Here is a 23,891-nt window from a genome sequence, read left to right on the forward strand (position 1 = left end):
TTATTCTCCAGCATGAATCTTTAGATGATTCTTTAAAGCCTGACATCGGCTGAAGCTCCTCCCACACTGCTCACAGGTGTAGGGTTTCTCTCCAGTATGAATCCGCTGATGAGTCTTCAAATCCCATCGTCGTGCGAAACTCCTCCCACACTGCTCACAGGTGTAGGGTTTCTCTCCAGTATGAATCCGCTGATGAATCTTCAAATTGCCTCGTACTGTGAAGTTCTTCCCACACTGCTCACAGGTGTAGGGTTTCTCTCCAGTATGAATCCGCTGATGAGACTTCAAAGTGTTTCTTTGACTGAAACTCTTCCCACACTGCTCACAGGTGTAGGGTTTCTCTCCAGTATGAATCCGCTGATGACGCTTGAAAGTGCCTCGTACTGTGAAGTTCTTCCCACACTGCTCACAGGTGTAGGGTTTCTCTCCAGTATGAATGTTCTGATGAGACTTCAAAGTGTTTCTTTGACTGAAACTCTTCCCACACTGCTCACAGGTGTAGGGTTTCTCTCCAGTATGAATCCGCTGATGAATCTTCAAATTGCTTCGTGTTGTGAGACTCTTCTCACATTGCTCACAGGTGTAGCGTTTCTCTCTAGTATGAATGTTCTGATGGATCTTTAAACGTCTACGTAGTGTGAAACTCTTCCCACACTGGTCGCAGGTGTAGGGTTTCTCTCCAGGATGAGTCGGCTGATTAATCTTTAAAGCGACACCTTGAGTCAAACTCCTGTCACACTTGTCACAGGTTAGAGGCCTTTCTCCAAGGTGCACACGGGGACTATACTTCAGGTGCTCCGAGAAAGACCAGAGACGGCGGTATGGTTTCTCCTCCGTGTTGGCACGGTGACGTGGATCCACTTGCTCCATCATGAAACTCTCCTCGCTCTCCCCAAAAGGTCCGGATGGATTTGTGGACGTCTGTTTTTTTTAAGCAAAAACATTCAGACAGAGAAAGATAGAAAGAGTGTAAGAAGATATTAATTGGTGGATCTCAGAAATCATAGCATGTCAATAAATAGCTTTCCATATTAAAGGAGACATATTGTGCTCATGTTCAAGTTCAAACTCGTTTTTTGGGGTTTCTACTAGAAAATGTTTACATGCATTAATGTTCAAATAACATCTTTATTTTCATCACACTGTCTGCCGGAATATACCTGTGTTCACCCTCTTTCTGAAATGCTCCATTTTAGCACTTTTTGACAAAATTGAGTTGAAATGATCCATCTATCTACTACATTACCCATGAGCCTCTGCTTGATTTACCAGGAAAAGAGGTGCAAAACAGAGTGGTGGCAAATTCAAAACACTTCATCGTTAGAGTTGAAAGGAAAACACAGCGGCCACAATTGAAAACAAAATCCTTAAATCAATTGATTTAATGATTTCATATTGTAAAATGTGAGATTTTTTATTTTAAAGAGTATCTAAGTACTATGTACATACATACTGTCTATGGAGAAATACTGATAGTATTCATGTATTCAGAAACTGCCTTTAAACAAGCTGTCAGGATCACAAATATATATATAAAATATAATGACTATTTCACAGTTTTAAAGGTAAACTTTATTTCTGGTTGCAGTGTATGTGAATGACAGGAAGTAAACATGGACCCAAGCTGTTGCCTAGCAACAAAATTCAGTTGAAATGTGCCAAAGTCTGGAGATCTCTTCTAAATTCACCAACAGTTACCATTAGATAATGCCTCATTTGCATATTAAATCATAACATTTCTGAAAAACTTGTACTACAAAAAATAAGAATTACATTAATGTGAATAATCAACTGAAGAAGTTTCATGGTGATATCTTCTAGTTAAAGTTTACCTCTGATGAGCTCATTGTGCTGCTGGTTGTTCTTCTAGACGTCTCTCCATCTGTGAGTCAACTCTGTCATCATGAAACAAAGACAGTAAGACGGAGAAAACATGAATAAACAATAAGGACATAAGCAAGATAATCCAGTCGGACACGTGAAACTCTGAGAAATAACACACAGGCCTTGTTCCTCTGCCTGTTTACGTCGTGCATCTTTCAAATAACTGAAGTCTAAGAATGAATTGGATATGTCTGAGACATATTTGTGAAAATGATTTTCAATGTTTTTAAGCCTTTGACAAGAATTTTTGACATTTATTTTAACATGAAAAGGAAAAGAAAGTTTACTGTACAAATGTAAAACACACTACTCATTGCAATCTGTTACCTAGTCTTATGTCAACATCTAAGATTGTCAATTGTTATCCCGCTTCTCTCCGTTTCTATGCACTGTGCATAATAGCGATAATGCCTTCGTTCGCCTATGTTCTGTTGGATTGATGTATAGTCAGACGTCTGTTGCTATTAACCAACGGTTTCTCATGTACAAAACTAATGTAAATATGTTGACGTATAACAGCCGTGTTTTGCGTCGCCAAATATGCAATGATACCATTGCTGATTGTATGGATGTCAAGACCATGATCAGTCTCCTAGCGAGCATCTGATTATGTTTGCTTCTTCCTACTGGACAATATATGTGCGAATAAATTATTATTATTATTATAATGCTTGTTCAAAGTAAGAGAGATGTATATGTTTGTATCAAATGAAATGATGTGCCTGCAAACATTCAGACTGCTATAAACAGCTCCTAGTTTTTGATCAACTTTCATTATTGTCGTGGCATAGGTTAGGCACTATGATATCAAACAAAATCTATACTGAAGACAATGATTTTATACATTTTTTGACTAATTAAAGTGATTAAATAAGACACTATTCAGTGAATAACAGAAGCTAACCTTTAATTAGGGACTAACTCTTAATCACGACTCTGTTGTGGAATCATTTGACTCCTCTCTCTTTATTTTTAGACATAACTACATAATGTTTGACACACACAGGAGTGAATAATTCTGATTAGTGTATTACATATGGGTTTGTACTCAGGGGTCCGTGTTGAGATGTCTGAGTGTCACTGTAGTGGAGCCTTTCGTGACCAAACTTGGAGCAATTTCTGCCCAGAACGATTGACACATTCAATGATGAAATAAATGCCACAACAGCGACTTCCTCAAAATAGTTTCACCTTGAAAAAAAAGGGTGTCTTGAAATGAGGCAGATTTACAGTATCTTAAATCTACAGACTCATTCATACCTTTTTTCTTTGTAAATGCTTTAACCTGCTGGCCGGGTTGAAAAGCATGTTTTCGTTAAAACTACACCGTTTATCAAATCCAGATGCTGCAAAAAAACGTCATTATCATCAGATTTCCATCTTTCCAATGGTCCTTAAACACACCACGTGTGACAAACGCTTTCATCAGAAAAAGCAACTGAAACAAAAACTGTGATATGTCATTAAAAACATTTTATTCTACATGTCTCATTTGCCCCAAATAAACCGTGTGCTTGAATCAGATTCTGTGAAAGACATTAAATCCTGAGCTCTTCAGTGGAACTATGAAGACATAATTGATTCATCTGAGACCAGCAGTCATGTGACAACAATTCAGAGAAACTTGGACTAAACTGCTGTTGAACAATTCAATTCAGTTTATTTTGTATAGCCCAGAATCACAAATTACAAATTTGCCTCAGAGGGCTTTACAATCTGTACACATGCGTCATCCTCTGTCCTTCCCTCACATCCTCTGTCCTTCCCTCACATCAGCACAGTAAAAACTCCCCTAAAAAAAAAAGGAAGAAACCTCTGGGAGAATGACAGAGGAGGGATCCTTCTCCCAGGATGGACAGAATGCAATAGATGTCATGTGTACAGAATGAACCACATAACAGTTACAACACATTCAATGTATATGACATAAATGATTCATATAATAAGAGTAGTAGGCAGAGTAACAAAGGAAAAAATTAAGACTACTTATAATAACAGCAGCAATTATAATTATGAAATAGGGAATAGTATTAGTAATGTGACTAATAATAATAATGGAAGTAGCAGTGGGTGTCAGTCGGCTCACAGCAGGAGGCACGACTACGGTCCAGGTACCACAACGATTCATGGAAACCTGCGAAGCGAGAAAGCAAAAAGGGCTTCAGGGTGGAAGTAAAGCTAAAATGCTTAATGGTACAGGTAATAGTAATAGTAATGTGACTAGTAATAATAATGGTGGTAGCAGTGGGTGTCAGCAGGGCCGTAGCAGGATGCACGACCACGGTCCAGGTACAGCCACGATTTATAGAAGCCTGCGAAGCGAGAAAGCACAAAGACTCCAGGGTACAAGCAAAGTCAATAAGCGTAATAGTACAGGGAATAATAATAGTAATGTGACTAATAATGATAGTGGTAGTAGTAGTGGGTGTCAGCAGGGCCTCAGTAGGTGGCACGATGACAGTCCAAATATAACCCCGATTCCTGGGAACCTGCGAGGCGAGAAAGCACGAGGACTCCGGGGAAGAAGCAAAATCAATTATGTGCATAAATAGGAAATTAATACATAAAGAAGGAGTGAGAGAAGAGGAGAGAGGAGCTCAGTGTATCCTAGGTAGTCCCCCGGCAGTCTAGGCATATAGCAGCATATCTAGGTGATACCAGAACCAGCCCTAACTATAAGCGCTATCAAAAAGGAAGGTCTTAAGCCTGCTCTTAAAAGTGGTGAGTGTGTCGGCCCCCCGGACTGCAACTGGAACCTGGTTCCACAGAAGAGGAGCCTGATAACTGAAGGCTCTGGCTCCGAACACAGAGCAGAGAGGAGAGGCTGTAAACTGCTCTCCATTTTTATTCCAACATTAGTTACACTTGTAGCAACTTGAATTTGTCTTTGTAAATATAGATTCTAGTGTTTGCCAATTTTTGTAAAACTAATTATCAAAGAAATTCAACTTGAGCTTAGTTTCTTTTTTATGATTTATGTCATTATAACTGTGTTATTCTGCACTAAAGACATGTTTGAGTTCTCTCCGCTTCTAGTCATGATTGTTCTGTTTCCTTAAAGAAGAGTACTTTTATTTTAAAGCTTTAATAAATGTAATGATACAAGTTATGGCTTTAGGGTTGACCTTTGGCCTGTTAGGGATTCCTAACAACCCACGTGATCAGTTAATCAGAAATAAAAAAGTATTATTAGACTTTTTTCCAAAGAAACGCGATGATGAAAGTGCTTCCTGTTGGTCAGATGCTTTGTGGAATAACCCCGATACGTGAGCGGGTCATTCATTCAGACGAAGAGAGAGAGAGAGAGAGAGAGAGAGAGAGGATGGAAAAAGAAAAAGAGAAGGAAGATGACTAACCGGAGATACCGCTTCTGCTTTTGCAGGCCTTAAAAGTCCTGCTGTCCCCAGACGGCGTCAGTTCATCAAGCTCTGTGGAGACGAAGGGAAAAGAAAGACAACCAGAGTTAACTTCACTCAGGATTCATCCGTTCAATCTCGTGTCTATCATCCTTTATTTTTTAATGAAAATGGAAAACTGTGGAAGCATGATGAAGAGCACGCTGGTCGTCTTTTTCCTGGTGGCTGTGGTTCAGTATGGATCAGCAGGTGAGATCAAGATTTAGATCAACAAAGAAAAAAAAGTTCTTGTTTCGTTGTGCTTGTATTGATTCTATTCGATTCCCTTTTGTTCGCTTGTTTTTATAGTTTCTTGTGTAATCTGTTAAAGCACTTTGTGTTGCCTATTAGTGCTACAAAAATACATTTCTTATATATATATATTTTTTTTTTATTAACTCTCATCTGTTTCCCTTTCAGCAGAAAAGCTGGCATCCTGCTGCACGAAAGTCACAAGAACGGAGATAACCGATCCGATCTTAGGATACATGGTGCAGCTGCCCAACCCGCCGTGTGTCAGAGCCGTCATGTGAGTACAAAGATTAGTAATACATTTAGGAAAAATATATATCATTTCCAAAACAGGAATGCAGTCTGAAAAAGTGCTCCATATTTTTAATAGCTTTGTTTTTTTTACGTTATTTCTATATATTTGCCATGAACAGAATTTTACAAACTATTACATTTAATACACACGGTACCTGAAGTCCTACATCTGATGGTTCTGAAAAGAAAGACCCATTTAAGCCTCTACCTCCCATTTAACTGGTTAATTGATTCTTTTTTAGCTAATTATACAAACTTTAAATCAACTTCTTACATAGTTAATAATATACACCTCATATTTCTGATTGCTCTTTGTGCAATAATGATTAAACTGTGCAATAATGATTAAACTGTGCAATAATTCAGCTGTGCAATACGTCCAATAAAACTTTACTTTAGTTTAATCCTTTTTTTATTGCTTATATTTCTTTATTCTGTATATAAGAGCAACTGTAAATACATATTTTCACACCAAGGATCAATAAAGTATTCTGATTCTGATCCCAGTTTGTACTCTAACAGTTTGTACTCTAACAGTTTGTACTCTAACAGCTTGTACTCTAACAGCTTGTACTCTAACAGTTTGTACTCTAACAGTTTGTACTCTAACAGTTTGTACTCTAACAGTTTGTACTCTAACAGCTTGTACTCTAACAGCTTGTACTCTAACAGTTTGTACTCTAACAGCTTGTACTCTAACAGCCTACACAGTACTGACGTTGTATTTCTTTGTCATTTCTGCAGCTTTCAAACAGAGAAGGGTCTTTTCTGCAGTCAGCTGAACGCTCGTTGGGTTCGCCCCAAGATCCAAGCCTTCCGGTGAGTTCATTTTCCACGTTTGTTTGTCTTTTTCTACACTCACTCATTCCATAATAAGCGTGTGGTGTAATTTAATTTTCTTTTCCTTTTTTTATTCTCACAGGGAAGCAGCAGCCCGATCCACTACTGTATCTCCGATCCCCTTGTCTCCCGTCTCCCTCCTCTCCATCATCACCTCCACCGCCTCCACTTCTTCCTCCTCCTCTTCCTCTTTCCCCTCCACATCCAAGACGCCTGCTGGTGAAACCATTTCAGAAACGGCGACGAGTGGCATCTTCTCCACCTCCAGCCGATAAAAAAACAAAGATGAAATTCACCAAGAAGTTCACGATTATCACCTCAACCCTTGATACAAACTAATGTTTGAAAAAAGCACTTCAAGAACAGAATTATGTTAAATTATTATTATTTTGAATATCTAGTTTCTTTCAATGCCTTTAGAGTGAAATTATTTATTGGTTTAATTTAAAGGACCAGTGCTGATAGAAGTATCCAGTATTTATTATTACCAAGTGTATTTATCAATGTTTACAAGTAACTGTGTACAATTTAGTGATTACAGTCCTGAGAAAATGTTTTGAGCTATTTATTTATTAGAAAACTTGTGAAAACATGAAATTGGCCAGAAATAAACGTTGCACATTTGATCCTGCACTCAGTGTTCATATGTTTCATTTGCATCTTATCTGACTTCGTTCTCTGAAAAAGCAAGAAAAAGTCTAATGGTTTTACCCAGAAAGAAATACTTCATCGGAAGACTACACTAAAATAGTTATTTCTGATTATATAATGTACATTATGGCATGTGGCAGCTGCATGTGGTTAGTGGTTGGCACATTTAATCACCCACAATGACAGCAACCTGTTGAAAGTGTCACAACTTCATTTTTCCACAAAAAAAGCATTTTTGATTTTCACTTTCATCTTCACAGCTTTATAAAACATTCCCCCCCATAATTATGCAGAAAACAACCCCCTGCGGCCCCAAAAGCATTCTCCCCTGTAAACAAGCCGTCTGTAAAACTGACACCTCGAACTACGTGCTGAGTTTAAAAACTGCAGCCAACACTGTGACTTCCTGTTGTACCTTTAAGGCCATAACATCTATTAATTTAATGTGACATATTTAGTCACTTATCTCTTCTTGTTTTCTTGCCGTGCAGATACATTTGATTTTGTTTGCTAAACTTTTGAGATATGCTTCGTTGAAACGTCTCACACAACCGCCAATAAAATCAGATAATTCATATATGCGTGACAGAAGTTTGACTTTGCTAAAACCATTTCAAAAGTAAACCATGTCAACAAGCCTCTATTTATACGTGTGTGTGTGTGGGTGTGTGTGTGTGTGTGTGTGTGTGTGTGTGTGTGTGTGTGTGTGTGTGTGTGTGTTGTGTGTGTGTAAACATGTTTCAAGTTGTTTTGTGGTTGTGTGTGCAAACATGTTTCAAGTTGTTTTCTCAGAAAGCTGTCACAGGTGGTTGGTGGTTTTCAATTTGCACAGACAGCCTAAAAAGATTCTCTGATGGGGGGCAGAGATGTGAAGGCACAGTGGCCAGAACAAACGCGTCGTAGGTGCTGCCTCCAGCCAAGCCCAACTTTATAAAACCATCCACTCTGCACTCACCCATAAACGTCCAAAGCTCCTTCAGCTTGTGTAGCTGCAGCCTGATCAGTGAGAACCCCGTCGTTCAACATGTCCCTGAAGATCATGTCCATCGGTCTCCTCCTGCTCTCAGTGTGTCTCTGCTTCCAGAAATCTGCAGGAAACAGTAAGTTCCAAAACCATTAAACAACTATCTCATATTCTCCCATATTCTAATGTTTTAACATTTCAGGAGTCGTTTTCCTTTCAGCTTCAGCTTGGTATTATGTGTAATAAAATGGAATGACACAGGGAAAAAGTATTGAACACGATTACTGAAATGTATTTAATACTTGGTACAGAAGCCTTTGTTGGTAATGACAGCTTCAAGATGCCTCCAGTATGGAGAAACTAGTGGCATGCATTGCTCAGGTGTGATTTTGGCCCATTCTTCCACACAAACAGTCTTCAAATCTATTTGAGACTATATTCTCCCAGTATTTCACAGGCTTGTCTAAATGTTGTGCAGCAAACTTTAAATGAGCTTCAACATGCTTTTTCTTCAGCAGTGGAGTCTTGCGTGGTGAGCGTGCATACAGGCCACGGCGGTTGAGTGCATTACTTATTGTTTTCTTTGAAACAATTGTACCTGCTAATTCCAGGTCTTTCTGAAGCTCTCCACAAGTGGTCCTTGGCTCTTCTGATAATTCTTTTCACTCCTCTGTCAGAAATCTTGCGAGGAGCACCTGGTCGTGGCCGGTTTATGGTGAAATGATGTTCTTTCCACTTCCGGATTATGGCCCCAATAGTGCTCACTGGAACATTCTGAAGTTTAGAAATCCTTCTGTAACCAATGCCATCAGTATGTTTTGCAACAATAAGGTTGTGAAGGTCTTGAGAGAGCTCTTTGCTTTTACCCATCATGAGATGTTTCTTGTGTGACACCTTGGTAATGAGACACCTTTTTATAGGCCATCAATTGGGACTGAACCAGCTGATATTAATTTGCACTGACAAGGGGCAGGATTGCTTTCTAATTACTGATAGATTTCAGCTGGTATCTTGGCTTTCCATGCCTTTTTGCACCTCCCTTTCTTCATGTGTTCAATACTTTTTCCCTGTGCCATTCCGTTTTATTACACATAACTTAATTTCTGAACTTATTTGTTTGGTTTTCTTTGTATGTATGGATTACTTGGGTTGTTACCGACATCTGGTGAAAATGTCATGTCAATAGCACCTTTAGAAATATATTTACTGAGAAAAATGGTGACGTGTTCAATACTTATTTTACCCGCTATATATATATATATATATATATATATATATATATATATAGACACATTTATTTATTTACATTTTTATTATATATTTTTTATATTATATTATTAAAATACGGAGCTGATACCAACTGGAGATCATTGATGATCCATATCGGCAGATACAGATCAATTTTGTTGTTTTGTTTGATTACAGCAGCTACTAGCTCTCCTCCTGTTGATTTAAACACAGATGTGTAACATTATCAGAGAGCAGTAACTATAAAAGCATTATTGCAGATGTCTGATGGCATATTTTTTTACTTTTTTTGTCAATAAAGCTTTATTTAACACTGTGACGGTTAAACTGTGTAATTAACCCGCGGTTCACGGATCGCCAACGGTCCTCTACACCACGAGTGCATTGAAGTCATCTGCTTCGGCCAAATACACACATTCTGTAAACCTCTCACGTTCTCTCTGGCCTTCTCAGGACGACTAAATAACAAAAGACCGAGATTGCGATGCTGCACTAAGGTCTCCAGTGCGAATATCACCAACAAGGTGATTGGTGAAACATATACAAAACAATCTCGAGGGCGTCTCTGTGTGGAGGCCATCATGTAAGTTTATACATCTCGTCAAAAACACACGATCAGAAACATTTAGACTCTCCCTCATTCTCTCATTCAAATCACTTCTGTTTATTTGTCCCAGCTTCGCCACACCAGGGGGAAAGGTCTGCGTTAATCCAAATACCATATGGGCCCAGAGACGTAAGTCTGAAGCAACACTGACACAGAAACAACAGAACACAGAAACACTAACGCTCTCCTCTTTTGTCTCTCTCTCTCTCTCTCTAGTCATTGCTAATATGACGAAGGTGTGAAGCATCGACGCCTGTCTGAGCAAAACCTTTTGAAAAACCCCAAACAGAGCAACACCGACACACCTGGAAGTGTCATGTGAAAGATATTTTGTATCCCGAACTTCTGATATGTTTAAATCATAACGAGATATTTTGCAGGGTATGATTTAAATTCAGCTCCGTATATATTCTCATTATTATCTACCCAAGATCTTTTTTATTGCCAGTGATTTGATTCATTTTAATTAAAAGAAACATTCAATGAAATCGTAAGTAGAGACGTACATTTGAGACCGAAAAAGTATTGTTTACGTTTTCTACTACTTTGTCATTTGCGAGAGCCTTCATCATGTCAAGTGTTGATTTAAAAAATACATGTTGTTCAGCTGATCACGGTTTTCTTAAAGGTTGTGTCACGTTGCTTAATTCTTTAAATCAAACCTGGCTCTTCAAATTCAATTCAATTCAATTCAGTTTATTTTGTATAGCCCAGAATTACAAATTTGCCTCAGAGGGCTTTACAATCTGTACACATGCGACATCCTCTGTCCCGGGACCCTCACATCAGCACAGTAAAAACTCCCCTAAAAATCCCCTTTAACAGGGAGAAAAAAGGAAGAAACCTATGGGAGAACGACAGAGGAGGGATCCTTCTCCAGGATGGACAGAATGCAATAGATGTCATGTGTATAGAATGAACAGCATAACAGTTCTTAGATACAACACATTCAATGTATATGACATAAATGATTCATATAATAAGACTACTTATAATAACAGCAGCAATTATTATAGTAGAATTATAATTATGAAATAGGGATAGTAATGTGATTAATAATAATCGAAGTAGCAGTGGGTGTCAGCCGGGTCACAGCAGGAGGCACGACTACGGTCCAGGTACCACAACGATTCATGGAAACCTGCAGAGCGAGAAAGCAAAAAGGGCTTCAGGGTGGAAGTAAAGCTAAAATGCTTAATGGTACAGGTAATAGTAATAATAATGTGACTAATAATAATAATGGTGGTAGCAGTGGGTGTCAGCAGGGCCATAGCAGGATGCACGTCCACGGTCCAGGTACAGCCACGATTTATAGAAGCCTGCGAAGCGAGAAAGCACAAAGACTCCAGGGTAGAAGCAAGTCAATAAGCGTAATAGTACAGGCAATAATAATAGTAATGTGACTAATAATGATAGTGGTAGTAGTAGTGGGTGTCAGCAGGGCCTCAGCAGGTGGCAAGATGACAGTCCAAATATAACCCCGATTCCTGGGAACCTGCGAGACGAGAAAGCACGAGGACTCCGGGGAAGAAGCAAAATCAGTAATGTGCATAAATAGGAAATTAATACAAAGTCACCTGCTATCTTTCTTTAATAATAATCGACTCACTTCGCTTTTCTCAATAGCCGATACCGATATTTGAGAGCAGGGCAGCCGATATATAACGCTGATGTCATGTTTTTAGCTTGTTTTGCTTCTGATTAAATAAAATAATTGTGTACATTTTTTTTGAATTGCTGAACTTAAATAAACATTTATTTTTAACACTGTCTCTGTTTGCTTAAGGAGATCTGCACTCTGTCTGAAGTGCATTTATTTATCTTTTTTTTTTTTTAATATAAATAGCTAAATAAACTGGTAATCAACAAACTTTGTAAAAAAAAATGCAAGAATTAAAAAATAAATAGAAATAGTTAAAGTGCTCTTTACTGAAGAGACTTACACAAATAAAAATAAAGAAATTTATTTCGTTTAGTAACGTTTTTCTGGTGTTTTCTAGAACTCTTATCGAATCTGCTCATCTGTTCAATTCCTAATTGATACTCTAATTGTTTCTTTTGATTATTTTGTGAGAAAAAAGAATTAATTTCCACCTGTGTGTGTTTTTCCTTTACAAACATCCTTTCTACTGCTTCATCCTCCGCTCTCTCTCACACTCTCTGTGTAACTCACTGTCCAGCGGTGGGTGTTTCACCATTTCTTTTTCAAACCAGAAAGTCTTTTCATTTGAGTGAGAGCCATGGATTTATAATAATACAATGAGACAGTAAATTAAAGGACATAATTATGCAGAAAACAACCCCCTGCGGCCCCAAAAGCATTCTCCCCTGTAAACAAGCCGTCTGTAAAACTGACACCGCGAACTACGTGCTGAGTTTAAAAACTGCAGCCAACACTGTGACTTCCTGTTGTACCTTTAAGGCCATAACATCTATTAATTTAATGTAACATATTTAGTCACTTATCACTTCTTGTTTTCTTGCCGTGCAGATACATTTGATTTTGTTTGCTAAACTTCTGAGATATGCTTTGTTGAAACGTCTCACACAACCGCCAATAAAATTAGATAATTCATATATGCGTGACAGAAGTGTGACTTACTGTGGGAAACAGTAAGTACCAAAACCATTAAACAACTATCTCATATTCTCCCATATTCTAATGTTTTAACATTTCAGGAACTGTTTTCCTTTCAGCTTCAGCTTGGTATTATGTGTAATAAAATGGAATGACACAGGGAAAAAGTATTGAACACGCTTACTGAAATGTATGTAATACTTGGTACAGAAGCCTTTGTTGGTAATGACAGCTTCAAGACGCCTCCTGTATGGAGAAACTAGCCGATTCCTGTTCCGTCGGCGTTGCTGCCGACTCCTGACACATCGGCGTTCCTGCCGTATCCTGACCCTTCAGCGTTCCTGCCGATTCCTGACCCTTCAGCACCCCGGCCGACTCCTGACCCGTCGGCGCTCTGTCCGACTCCTGCACCGCCCGTACCGTTGGCGCCAAGGCCGACTCCTGCACTGCCCGTCTTCATGCAGTGCACCTGTCTGCCACACCCACCTCATCAGCACAATCCCTCTCACCTGCTCACTCTGCTGCACCTACACCCTGCAGTATAAATGCCCCACTCATTCACACACTCGCTGCCAGATCGTTCGTTGTTTTCATGCTACACTTTCCAGCAATTTACAGACCACGGTATTCCTACCTTGCCTCTGCCCCGGTTAACCGACTCAGCCTTCTGTCTCTGACCACGAGATTAGCCTCCGCTTCCTCAGGTTTCCGTCTGCCTGATCCCTTGCCTGTTTCCCACTGTGAGTCATATCCTGCCTGTCTGTCTGTCTGCTGTGTTCTCAGCTTCAAATAAAGCTCCAGAACTTTATCCCGGCCGACTCCTGACCCATCGGCGCCCCGGCCGACTCCTGTCCCGTCGGCGTTCCGGCCGACTCCTGTTCCGTCGGCGCCCCGGCCGATTCCTGTTCCGTCGGTGGCCCGGCCGACTCCTGACGCGTCGGCGCCCTGCCGATTCCTGTTCTGTCGGCATCCCGGCCAACTCCTATTCCGTCGGTGCCCCGGCCGACTCCTGACCCGTCGGCGCCCGGCCGACTCCTGATCCGTCGGCGCCCCGGCCGACTCCTGATTCGTCGGCGCCCCTGCCGATTCCTGACCAGTTGACGTTCCAGCTGACTCCTGACGCATCGGCGCCCCTGCCGATTCCTGTTCCGTCGGCGTTGCTGCCGACTCCTGACACATCGGCGTTCCTGCCGTCTCCTGACCCTTCAGCGTTCCTGACGATTCCTGACCCTTCGGCGCCCCGGCCGACTCCTGACCCACCGGCGCCCCGGCCGACTCCTGTCCCGTCGGCGTTCCGGCCGACTCCTGTTCCGTTTGCGCCCCTGCCGATTCCTGTTCCGTCGGTGCCCCGGCCGACTCCTGACACGTCGGCGCCCCTGCCGATTCCTGACGCGTCGGCACCCCTGCCGATTCCTGATCCGTCGGCGTCCCGTATTAATTTAATGTAACATATTTAGTCACTTATCTCTTCTTGTTTTCTTGCCGTGCAGATACATTTGATTTTGTTTGCTAAACTTTTGAGATATGCTTCGTTGAAACGTCTCACACAACCGCCAATAAAATCAGATAATTCATATATGCGTGACAGAAGTTTGACTTTGCTAAAACCATTTCAAAAGTAAACCATGTCAACAAGCCTCTATTTATGTGTGTGTGTGTGTGTGTGTGTGTGTGTGTGTGTGTGTGTGTGTGTGTGTGTGTGTGTGTGTGTGTGTGTGTGTGTGTGTGTGTGTGTGTTTCAAGTTGTTTTCTCAGAAAGCTGTCACAGGTGGTTGGTGGTTTTCAATTTGCACAGACAGCCTAAAAAGATTCTCTGATGGGGGGCAGAGGTGTGAAGGCACAGTGGCCAGAACAAACGCGTCGTAGGTGCTGCCTCCAGCCAAGCCCAACTTTATAAAACCATCCACTCTGCACTCACCCATAAACGTCCAAAGCTCCTTCAGCTTGTGTAGCTGCAACCTGATCAGTGAGAACCCCGTCGTTCAACATGTCCCTGAAGATCCTGTCCATCGGTCTCCTCCTGCTCTCAGTGTGTCTCTGCTTCCAGAAATCTGCAGGAAACAGTAAGTTCCAAAACCATTAAACAACTATCTCATATTCTCCCATATTCTAATGTTCAGCTTGGTATTATGTGTAATAAAATGGAATGACACAGGGAAAAAGTATTGAACATGATTACTGAAATGTATTTAATACTTGGTACAAAAGCCTTTGTTGGTAATGACAGCTTCAAGATGCCTCCAGTATGGAGAAACTAGTCGCATGCATTGCTCAGGTGTGATTTTGGCCCATTCTTCCACACAAACAGTCTTCAAATCTATTTGAGACTATATTCTCCCAGTATTTCACAGGCTTGTCTAAATGTTGTGCAGCAAACTTTAAATGAGCTTCAACATGCTTTTTCTTCAGCAGTGGAGTCTTGCGTGGTGAGCGTGCATACAGGCCACGGCGGTTGAGTGCATTACTTATTGTTTTCTTTGAAACAATTGTACCTGCTAATTCCAGGTCTTTCTGAAGCTCTCCACAAGTGGTCCTTGGCTCTTCTGATAATTCTTTTCACTCCTCTGTCAGAAATCTTGCGAGGAGCACCTGGTCGTGGCCGGTTTATGGTGAAATGATGTTCTTTCCACTTCCGGATTATGGCCCCAATAGTGCTCACTGGAACATTCAGAAGTTTAGAAATCCTTCTGTAACCAATGCCATCAGTATGTTTTGCAACAATAAGGTTGTGAAGGTCTTGAGAGAGCTCTTTGCTTTTACCCATCATGAGATGTTTCTTGTGTGACACCTTGGTAGTGAGACACCTTTTTATAGGCCATCAGTTGGGACTGAACCAGCTGACATTAATTTGCACTGACAAGGGGCAGGATTGCTTTCTAATTACTGATAGATTTCAGCTGGTATCTTGGCTTTCCATGCCTTTTTGCACCTCCCTTTCTTCATGTGTTCAATACTTTTTCCCTGTGCCATTCCGTTTTATTACACATAACTTAATTTCTGAACTTATTTGTTTGGTTTTCTTTGTATGTATGGATTACTTGGGTTGTTACCGACATCTGGTGAAAATGTCATGTCAATAGCACCTTTAGAAATATATTTACTGAGAAAAATGGTGACGTGTTCAATACTTATTTTACCCGCTGTATATATATATATATATATATATATATATATATATATATATATATATATATATATATATATATATATACACACATTTATTTATTTACATTTTTATTATATATTTTTTATATTATATTATTAAAATACGGAGCTGATACCAACTGGAGATCATTGATGATCCATATCGGCAGATACAGATCAATTTTGTTGTTTTGTTTGATTACAGCAGCTACTAGCTCTCCTCCTGTTGATTTAAACACAGATGTGTAACATTATCAGAGAGCAGTAACTATAAAAGCATTATTGCAGATGTCTGATGGCATATTTTTTTACTTTTTTGTCAATAAAGCTTTATTTAACACTGTGACGGTTAAACTGTGTAATTAACCCGCGGTTCACGGATCGCCAACGGTCCTCTACACCACGAGTGCATTGAAGTCATCTGCTTCGGCCAAATACACACATTCTGTAAACCTCTCACGTTCTCTCTGGCCTTCTCAGGACGACTAAATAACAAAAACAAGAATTTGCCATGCTGCACTAAGGTCTCCAGTGCGAATATCACCAACAAGGTGATTGGTGAAACATATACAAAACAATCTCGAGGGCGTCGCTGTGTGGAGGCCATCATGTAAGTTTATACATCTCGTCAAAAACACACGATCAGAAACATTTAGACTCTCCCTCATTCTCTCATTCAAATCACTTCTGTTTATTTGTCCCAGCTTCGCCACACCAGGGGGAAAGGTCTGCGTTAATCCAAATGCCATATGGGCCCTGAGACGTAAGTCTGAAGCAACACTGACACAGAAACAACAGAACACAGAAACACTAACGCTCTCCTCTTTTGTCTCTCTCTCTCTCTCTCTCTAGTCATTGCTAATATGACGAAGGTGTGAAGCATCGACGCCTGTCTGAGCAAAACCTTTTGAAAAACCCCAAACAGAGCAACACCGACACACCTGGAAGTGTCATGTGAAAGATATTTTGTATCCCGAACTTCTGATATGTTTAAATCATAACGAGATATTTTGCAGGGTATGATTTAAATTCAGCTCCGTATATATTCTCATTATTATCTACCCAAGATCTTTTTTATTGCCAGTGATTTGATTCATTTTAATTAAAAGAAACATTCAATGAAATCATAAGTAGAGACGTACATTTGAGACCAAAAAAGTATTGTTTACGTTTTCTACTACTTTGTCATTTGCGAGAGCCTTCATCATGTCAAGTGTTGATTTAAAAAATACATGTTGTTCAGCTGATCACGGTTTTCTTAAAGGTTGTGTCACGTTGCTTAATTCTTTAAATCAAACCTGGCTCTTAAAATCACCTGCTATCTTTCTTTAATAATAATCGACTCACTTCGCTTTTCTCAATAGCCGATACCGATATTTTAGAGCAGGGCGGCCGATATATAACGCTGATGTCATGTTTTTAGCTTGTTTTGCTTCTGATTAAATAAAATAATTGTGTACATTTATTTTGAATTGCTGAACTTAAATAAACATTTATTTTTAACACTGTCTCTGTTTGCTTAAGCAGATCTGCAATCTGTCTGAAGTGCATTTATTTAAAAAAAAAAATGTAAATAGCTAAATAAACTGGTAACAAACTTTGTAAAAAAAAAATGCAAGAATTAAAAAATAAATAGAAATAGTTAAAGTGTTCTTCACTGAAGAGACTTACACAAATAAAAATAAAGAAATATTGTTAGTTTAGTAACGTTTTTCTGGTGTTGGCTATACTTTATCGGTCTCGTGAGAGCGGCTAATTATCTAAAAATGTAATGAATCTGCCTGATTAATTAGCCAACCGATGAAATGTTCTATCACTATTGTTGCAGCAATGCAAATGAAAAAGAGGAGATGGATGTGACAGTGAAGATTGTGAGTTCAGACGTTATTGGATGGGTATTTAACATCCTTCTGGAAGAAAACTAATACATTTAATCTTGTTCTTTAAAAGAAAATAACTTGTTTGGAGGGAGAAAAAGACGCAACAAGATCTGCAACTGCACTGTCTTCAGAAACCTGCACGAACAAACAAAGAGGAGAAGGGTGAATCTAATCTAAACTTAAGGTCGTAGGTTTTCAGCCTGTATCGAAGGCGTCCTATCAAAGTGCAACTCATCATTTTTATTGGTCGTGCCTGTGCCGGAGTTAATATGAAGTTGTGAAGCACTGACCCAGGTGATTTGTTTAAACTTGAATTTTCAACTGGACTTTAGTGCCACCTGGTGGCCAGCAACTGTAAAAACAAAACCCTGTGTTTATACACCCAGCTCCCTGTTCACTATGTGCATCTAGCTAAAACAAATATGTACAATACATAAAGGTTATAATGTTTTAGAGAGGTGTTTGACCTCTCTGAAACATGGAGGGAAGATCAAGAGAGAGGAGAACAGGTGCAGGAGGATGAACAGTGAAAGAGCACAGATTGATAGGAGGAGGAAGAGGGGTGAAAAAGCAGACGGTGGCTCTCAAGAGACTAACTGAAAAGATGGAGCTCAAGGAAAAGAGGACTCAGGAGGACTGTTAAAAAATTTAGTTTTAGTCCTTTAGAGCGAAGAAGGCACCGGAAAGTGACAACTTTTTGGGGTGAAATGTAGGCTAAAGCTTAGTTTATACTCGCCGTAGAGAAGCCCCGCAATCATGTGACTGTCACAAATAATTCACTGATAATTCTTTAGAAACAGGAGGTATGAAGGCGGTATTAAAATAAATCTTCATTTCAACGCGAAGGAGCAGCGGCTCTACTCCGAGCCTAACCACATCATCTGCAAAAAGCAGGGATGTGATTCTGAGGTCCCCAAACTGGAAAATCCTGAGGTCCCCAAACAGGATTGGTGACAATGGCCACAGGCACTGTACCCGACTTCCACGCGACACTGAAGAGACGTGTCAACCAAGACAGCCCAACAATGTCCAGAGCCTTTAAAATCTCCGGTCAATCTCATCCACTCCTGGCACTTTGCCGCTGAAGAGCTTTTTAACTACCTCAACGACCTCCGCCAGGCATATGGACGAGTCTTCCCCTGAGTCTTCAGACTCTGCCTCTTCCACAGAGGACGTGTTGGTCGGGTTCAGGAGTTCCTCAAAGTGTCTTTTCCACCGCTCGACAATATCCCCAGTCCGGGTCTGCAGTTCTCCCCCCCTGCTGAGCACAGCCTGAGGCAAGCCCTGTTTCCCCTTTCTGAGTCGTCTCACGGTTTGCAGGACTTCCTTGAGGCCATTCGAAAGTCCTTCTCCATGGCCTCCCCGAACTCCTCCCTTCTGGCCAACCGGTACCTGCCTTCTGATTCAGGAGACCCCTGGGCTAGCCAAGCCCGAAAGGCCTCCTTCTTCCGCTTGACGGCCTCCTTGACAAGCACTGCTCGCCTTCCGACCACAACTTCTAGCAGCAGCTTCCACAATGGAGGATCTGAACATGGCGCACTTGGATTCCATGTCCCCAGCCTCCCCCGGGATGCACGAGAAATTATTCCGGAGGTGGGAGTTGAAGACCTCTCGGACAGGATCCTCAGCCAGACGTTCCCAGTTCACCCTCACTACACGTTTCTGTCTATCCGGCAGCCTCCCCCGCCACCTGATCCAACTCACCACCAGGTGGTGATCAGTTGACAGCTCTGCTCCTCTCTTCACCCGAGTGTCCAAGACATACGGCCACAGGTCTGATGACACAACTACAAAGTCGATCACAAACCTTTGGCCTAGGGTGTTCTGGTACCAAGTACACTTATGAACCTCCCTATGCTCAAACATGGTGTTTGTTATGGACAGTCCATGACTAGCACAGAAGTCCTACAACAAAGCACCACTCGGGTTCAGATCGGGCAGGCCGTTCCTCCCAATCACACCCCTCCAGGTTTCTCCATCGTTACCCACATGAGCGTTGAAGTCTCCCAGAAGAACTATGGAGTCCCCAGTTGGCACCCTTTCCAGAACACCACCCAAGGACTCCAAGAAGGCCGCGTACTCCGAACTGCCGTTTGGTGCATAGGCACGAACAACAGTCAGAGACTTCCCCCGCGCAATTTGCAGTCGCAGAGAGGCGACCCTCTCGTTCTCCGGTGAAAACTCCAAAACAGTGGCGCTCAGCCGTGGGCTCGTGAGTATCCCCACACCCGCCCGGCGCCTCTCACCCTGGGCAACTCCTGAAAAGGATAGAGTCCAGCCCCTCTCCAGGAGTTTGGTTCCAGAACTGGTGCTATGCGTGGAGGTGAGCCCAACTATATCTAGCTGGTACCGCTCCACCTCCCGCACCAACTCCGGTTCCTTCCCCGCCAGAGAGGTGACATTTCATGTCCCTAGAGCTAGTCTGTGATGACGGGGGTCAGCACGCCCAGGTTCCCATCCCTGCCTGCCGCCCGGTTCACACTGCACCCAACCCCAATGCCTATCCCTGCGTGTGGTGGGCCCACAGGGTTGCGGCACGAAGTAGATTTTTTGGGCTGTGCCAAGGCGGTTTCCCATTTCCGGGCGAGGTGCCACAACTTTTCATCGTCCTATTCATTTAGGGTTTGTGAATCGCTCTTAGTCTGACCCCTCCCCTGAGACCACTTGGGAGACCCTACCAGGAGCTATTGCCCCCGACAACACAGCTCTCAGGATCACTGGGGCACACAAACCCCTCCACCACGATAAGGTGGCGATTCATTGGAGGAGACATACAGTCTATGGGCATATCTATGAGTTAAAGGTTAGAGTAAGTTTTGGGATATATATATATAGTTGTGATGGTCAAGATCAGGGGTAGATCTGGGGAATGCATTATATCAGTGAGGGTCTGTACGGTCCATGACAAGTAAACAAATAGAAATAACGTCTACTAGCTCATTTTCCAAAGGCACAAATGTAAATTTGTCAAACACAATATTCATTCATTCATTCATTCATTCATTTTCTGTAACCTGCTTATCCAGTTAAGGGTTGCAGGGGTGCTGGAGCCGATCTCAGCTGTCAATGGGCGAAGGCAGGGTTCACCTGGACAGGTCTCCAGTCTGTTGCAGGGCTGACATATAGAGACAGACAACCATTCACACTCACATCCACACCTACGGGCAATTTAGAGTCATCAATTAACCTAAGCTGCATGTATTTGGACTGTGGGGGGAAGCCAGAGAACCCGGAGAGAACCCACGCTGACACAGGGAGAACATGCAAACTCCACACAGAAGGTTGTCTAGCCCAGGAATTAAACCCGGGCCCCTCTTGCTGTGAGGCGACAGTGCTAAGCACTACACCACCTTGCAGCCAAACACAATATCAGATGCGCTAAACTGGTTTTAGTGTCTCAAGAGATATCACCGTCCAAGGTTTTCCATCATACAATGTACCATGTGGCAGTAGTTTCATCCAAATACTTTTCAAGCAGAAATGACAACTTGCTGCTTAGCCGTGTGGCAATTGTTTTTGTTGTTGATATAAATATGAAAAGCAGGGGAAAAGAATCAGTAAATAGAAATTCTGGCAGATCACCATTTGGCCTAATTTGATATATTTGACAAGCTCTGGTAAACGTTCATCTTCAGTTTTCATTACTTAAATCACTTAAATGCCAAGTATATGCAATACGGTACATATACATTAGCTTTTAAGTGACTCAATTTCTAAAAAGAATACGATCTTACAAGTTCAAAATGCTAAACTGTCAGCCATTTGATAGTTTAGCTAGTGGCTAACGTTAGCTACTAGCTAGCTGACAAGCTAACGGTATCTAGCAGCGTTAGCATTTAACGCTAGCTAACAATTTGCTAGATTAATATCAAAGCTGCATTAATGTGTGTGTTTTATTTAAACTCCTTTTTATAATGACAGCAATGCATCATATTTATAATTTCATCTTTTGGTATTTCTAAAAAGACAAACAGCACTGTTTTCAGCTTTGTGAGGATGCATATTCCAGCTGATTCCTTTGAATAGTTTATTTAACTTAAAGTTACTGTAAGGAACTTCTATCTGGTCCTGAATCAGTCTCAGTTTAGTCCTGATCCTCTATAGACCTCCATCAGTAAACGAGACCATCAGAGAGAAGATTGTCTGTTTCTATAAAGTTATTCTTAAAGCTCGTCATCGGAGCCACCGGGTCGGATTCTGGAGAAACCAGATGAAATCATGCAGGTTCACCAGAAACTCCTTCAGACCAGACTCCGCTGCAGTAAACTCAGCAGTTTTCTAAGGGGAATCTGGTGCTTCGAAACATTACCACTTTTCTCCACAGGGGCCGCCAAAATCAACACAAAATGAAAGTTCCTCATAGTAACTTTAAGTCAAATTTTGAATTCAGGACTTTTACTTGTAGGAGGTATTTTGTGTGTTGTGTATGAGCTTATGTGGCTCTGATAGAGGAAGTAAAACAATAATAACATTTGACAACTGAATTTGGATGCAGTATAGTTTATTCTCCAGCATGAATCTTTAGATGATTCTTTAAAGCCTGACGTCGGCTGAAACTCTTCCCACACTGCTCACAGTTGTAGGGTTTCTCTCCAGTATGAATCCGCTGATGAGTCTTCAAAGTGCCTCGTTGTGTGAAACTCTTCCCACACTGCTCACAGGTGTAGGGTTTCTCTCCAGTATGAATCCGCTGATGAGTCTTCAAAGTGCCTCGTTGTGTGAAACTCCTCCCACACTGCTCACAGGTGTAGGGTTTCTCTCCAGTATGAATCCACTGATGAGTCTTCAAAGTGCTTCGTTGTGTGAAACTCCTCCCACACTGCTCACAGGTGTAGGGTTTCTCTCCAGTATGAAGCCGCTGATGACGCTTGAAAGTGCCTCGTACTGTGAAGTTCTTCCCACACTGCTCACAGGTGTAGGGTTTCTCTCCAGTATGAATGTTCTGATGAGACTTCAAAGTGTTTCTTTGACTGAAACTCTTCCCACACTGCTCACAGGTGTAGGGTTTCTCTCCAGTATGAATCCGCTGATGAATCTTCAAATTGCTTCGTGTTGTGAGACTCTTCTCACATTGCTCACAGGTGAAGCGTTTCTCTCTAGTATGAATGTTCTGATGGATCTTTAAATGTCTACGTAGTGTGAAACTCTTCCCACACTGGTCGTAGGTGTAGGGTTTCTCTCCAGGATGAGTCGGCTGATTAATCTTTAAAGCGACACCTTGAGTCAAACTCCTGTCACACTTGTCACAGGTTAGAGGCCTTTCTCCAAGGTGCACACGGGGACTATACTTCAGGTGCTCCGAGAAAGACCAGAGACGGCGGTATGGTTTCTCCTCCGTGTTGGCACGGTGACGTGGATCCACTTGCTCCATCATGAAACTCTCCTCGCTCTCCCCAAAAGGTCCGGATGGATTTGTGGATGTCTGTTTTTTTTAAGCAAAAACATTCAGACAGAGAAAGATAGAAAGAGTGTAAGAAGATATTAATTGGTGGATCTCAGTAATCATAGCATGTCAATAAATAGCTTTCCAGATTAAAGGAGACATATTGTGCTCATGTTCAAGTTCAAACTCGTTTTTTGGGGTTTCTACTAGAAAATGTTTACATGCATTATTTTCATCACACTGTCTGCCGGAATATACCTGTGTTCACCCTCTTTCTGAAACGCTCAGTTTTAGCACTTTTCAACAAAATTGAGTTGCTAGGCAACAGCTTCTTTCCATGTTTACTTGCCGTCAGTTGACCATTTAACTTTACTGCAACTGGGACACATTTAGAATGTTTACATTTAAAGTTGCTGTGAAATGGTCCATCTATCTACTACATTACCCATGAGCCTCTGCTGGATTTACCAGGAAAAGAGGCGCAAAACAGAGTGGTGGCAAATTCAAAACACTTCATCGTTAGAGTTTGGAAGAAAACACAGCGGCCACAACTGAAAACAAAATCCTTAAATCAATTGATTTAATGATTCCATATTGTAAAATGTGAGATTTTTTATTTTAAAGAGTATCTAATTGCTATGTACATACATACTGTCTATGGAGAAATACTGATAGTATTCATGTATTCAGAAACTGCCTTTAAACAAGCTGTCAGGATCACAAATATATATAAAAAATATAATGACTATTTCACAGTTTTAAAGGTAAACA

At 41.3% G+C, this 23,891-nt stretch overlaps 1 protein-coding gene across 1 annotated transcript; it reads right to left on the minus strand.

The window, feature by feature from the left end:
• LOC129111070 (gastrula zinc finger protein XlCGF57.1-like) lies at nt 1–23,108 on the minus strand. Its single transcript, XM_054623365.1, has 3 exons — nt 22,283–23,108; nt 12,723–12,736; nt 1–702 (listed from the first exon to the last, which is right to left on the minus strand). The coding sequence occupies exons 1-3, from the start codon at nt 23,106–23,108 to the stop codon at nt 1–3; spliced, it is 1,542 nt and encodes a 513-aa protein (XP_054479340.1).
• Between the last annotated feature and the right edge of the window lie 783 nt (nt 23,109–23,891).

This window comes from Anoplopoma fimbria, chromosome 21, assembly GCF_027596085.1.
Source record: "Anoplopoma fimbria isolate UVic2021 breed Golden Eagle Sablefish chromosome 21, Afim_UVic_2022, whole genome shotgun sequence".
NCBI lineage: Eukaryota > Metazoa > Chordata > Actinopteri > Perciformes > Anoplopomatidae > Anoplopoma > Anoplopoma fimbria.

What these genes read in the sequence shown, in the direction of transcription:
- LOC129111070 (XM_054623365.1), bottom strand. Translation starts at nt 23,108, where the DNA reads ATGGAGCAAGTGGATCCACGTCACCGTGCCAACACGGAGGAGAAACCA.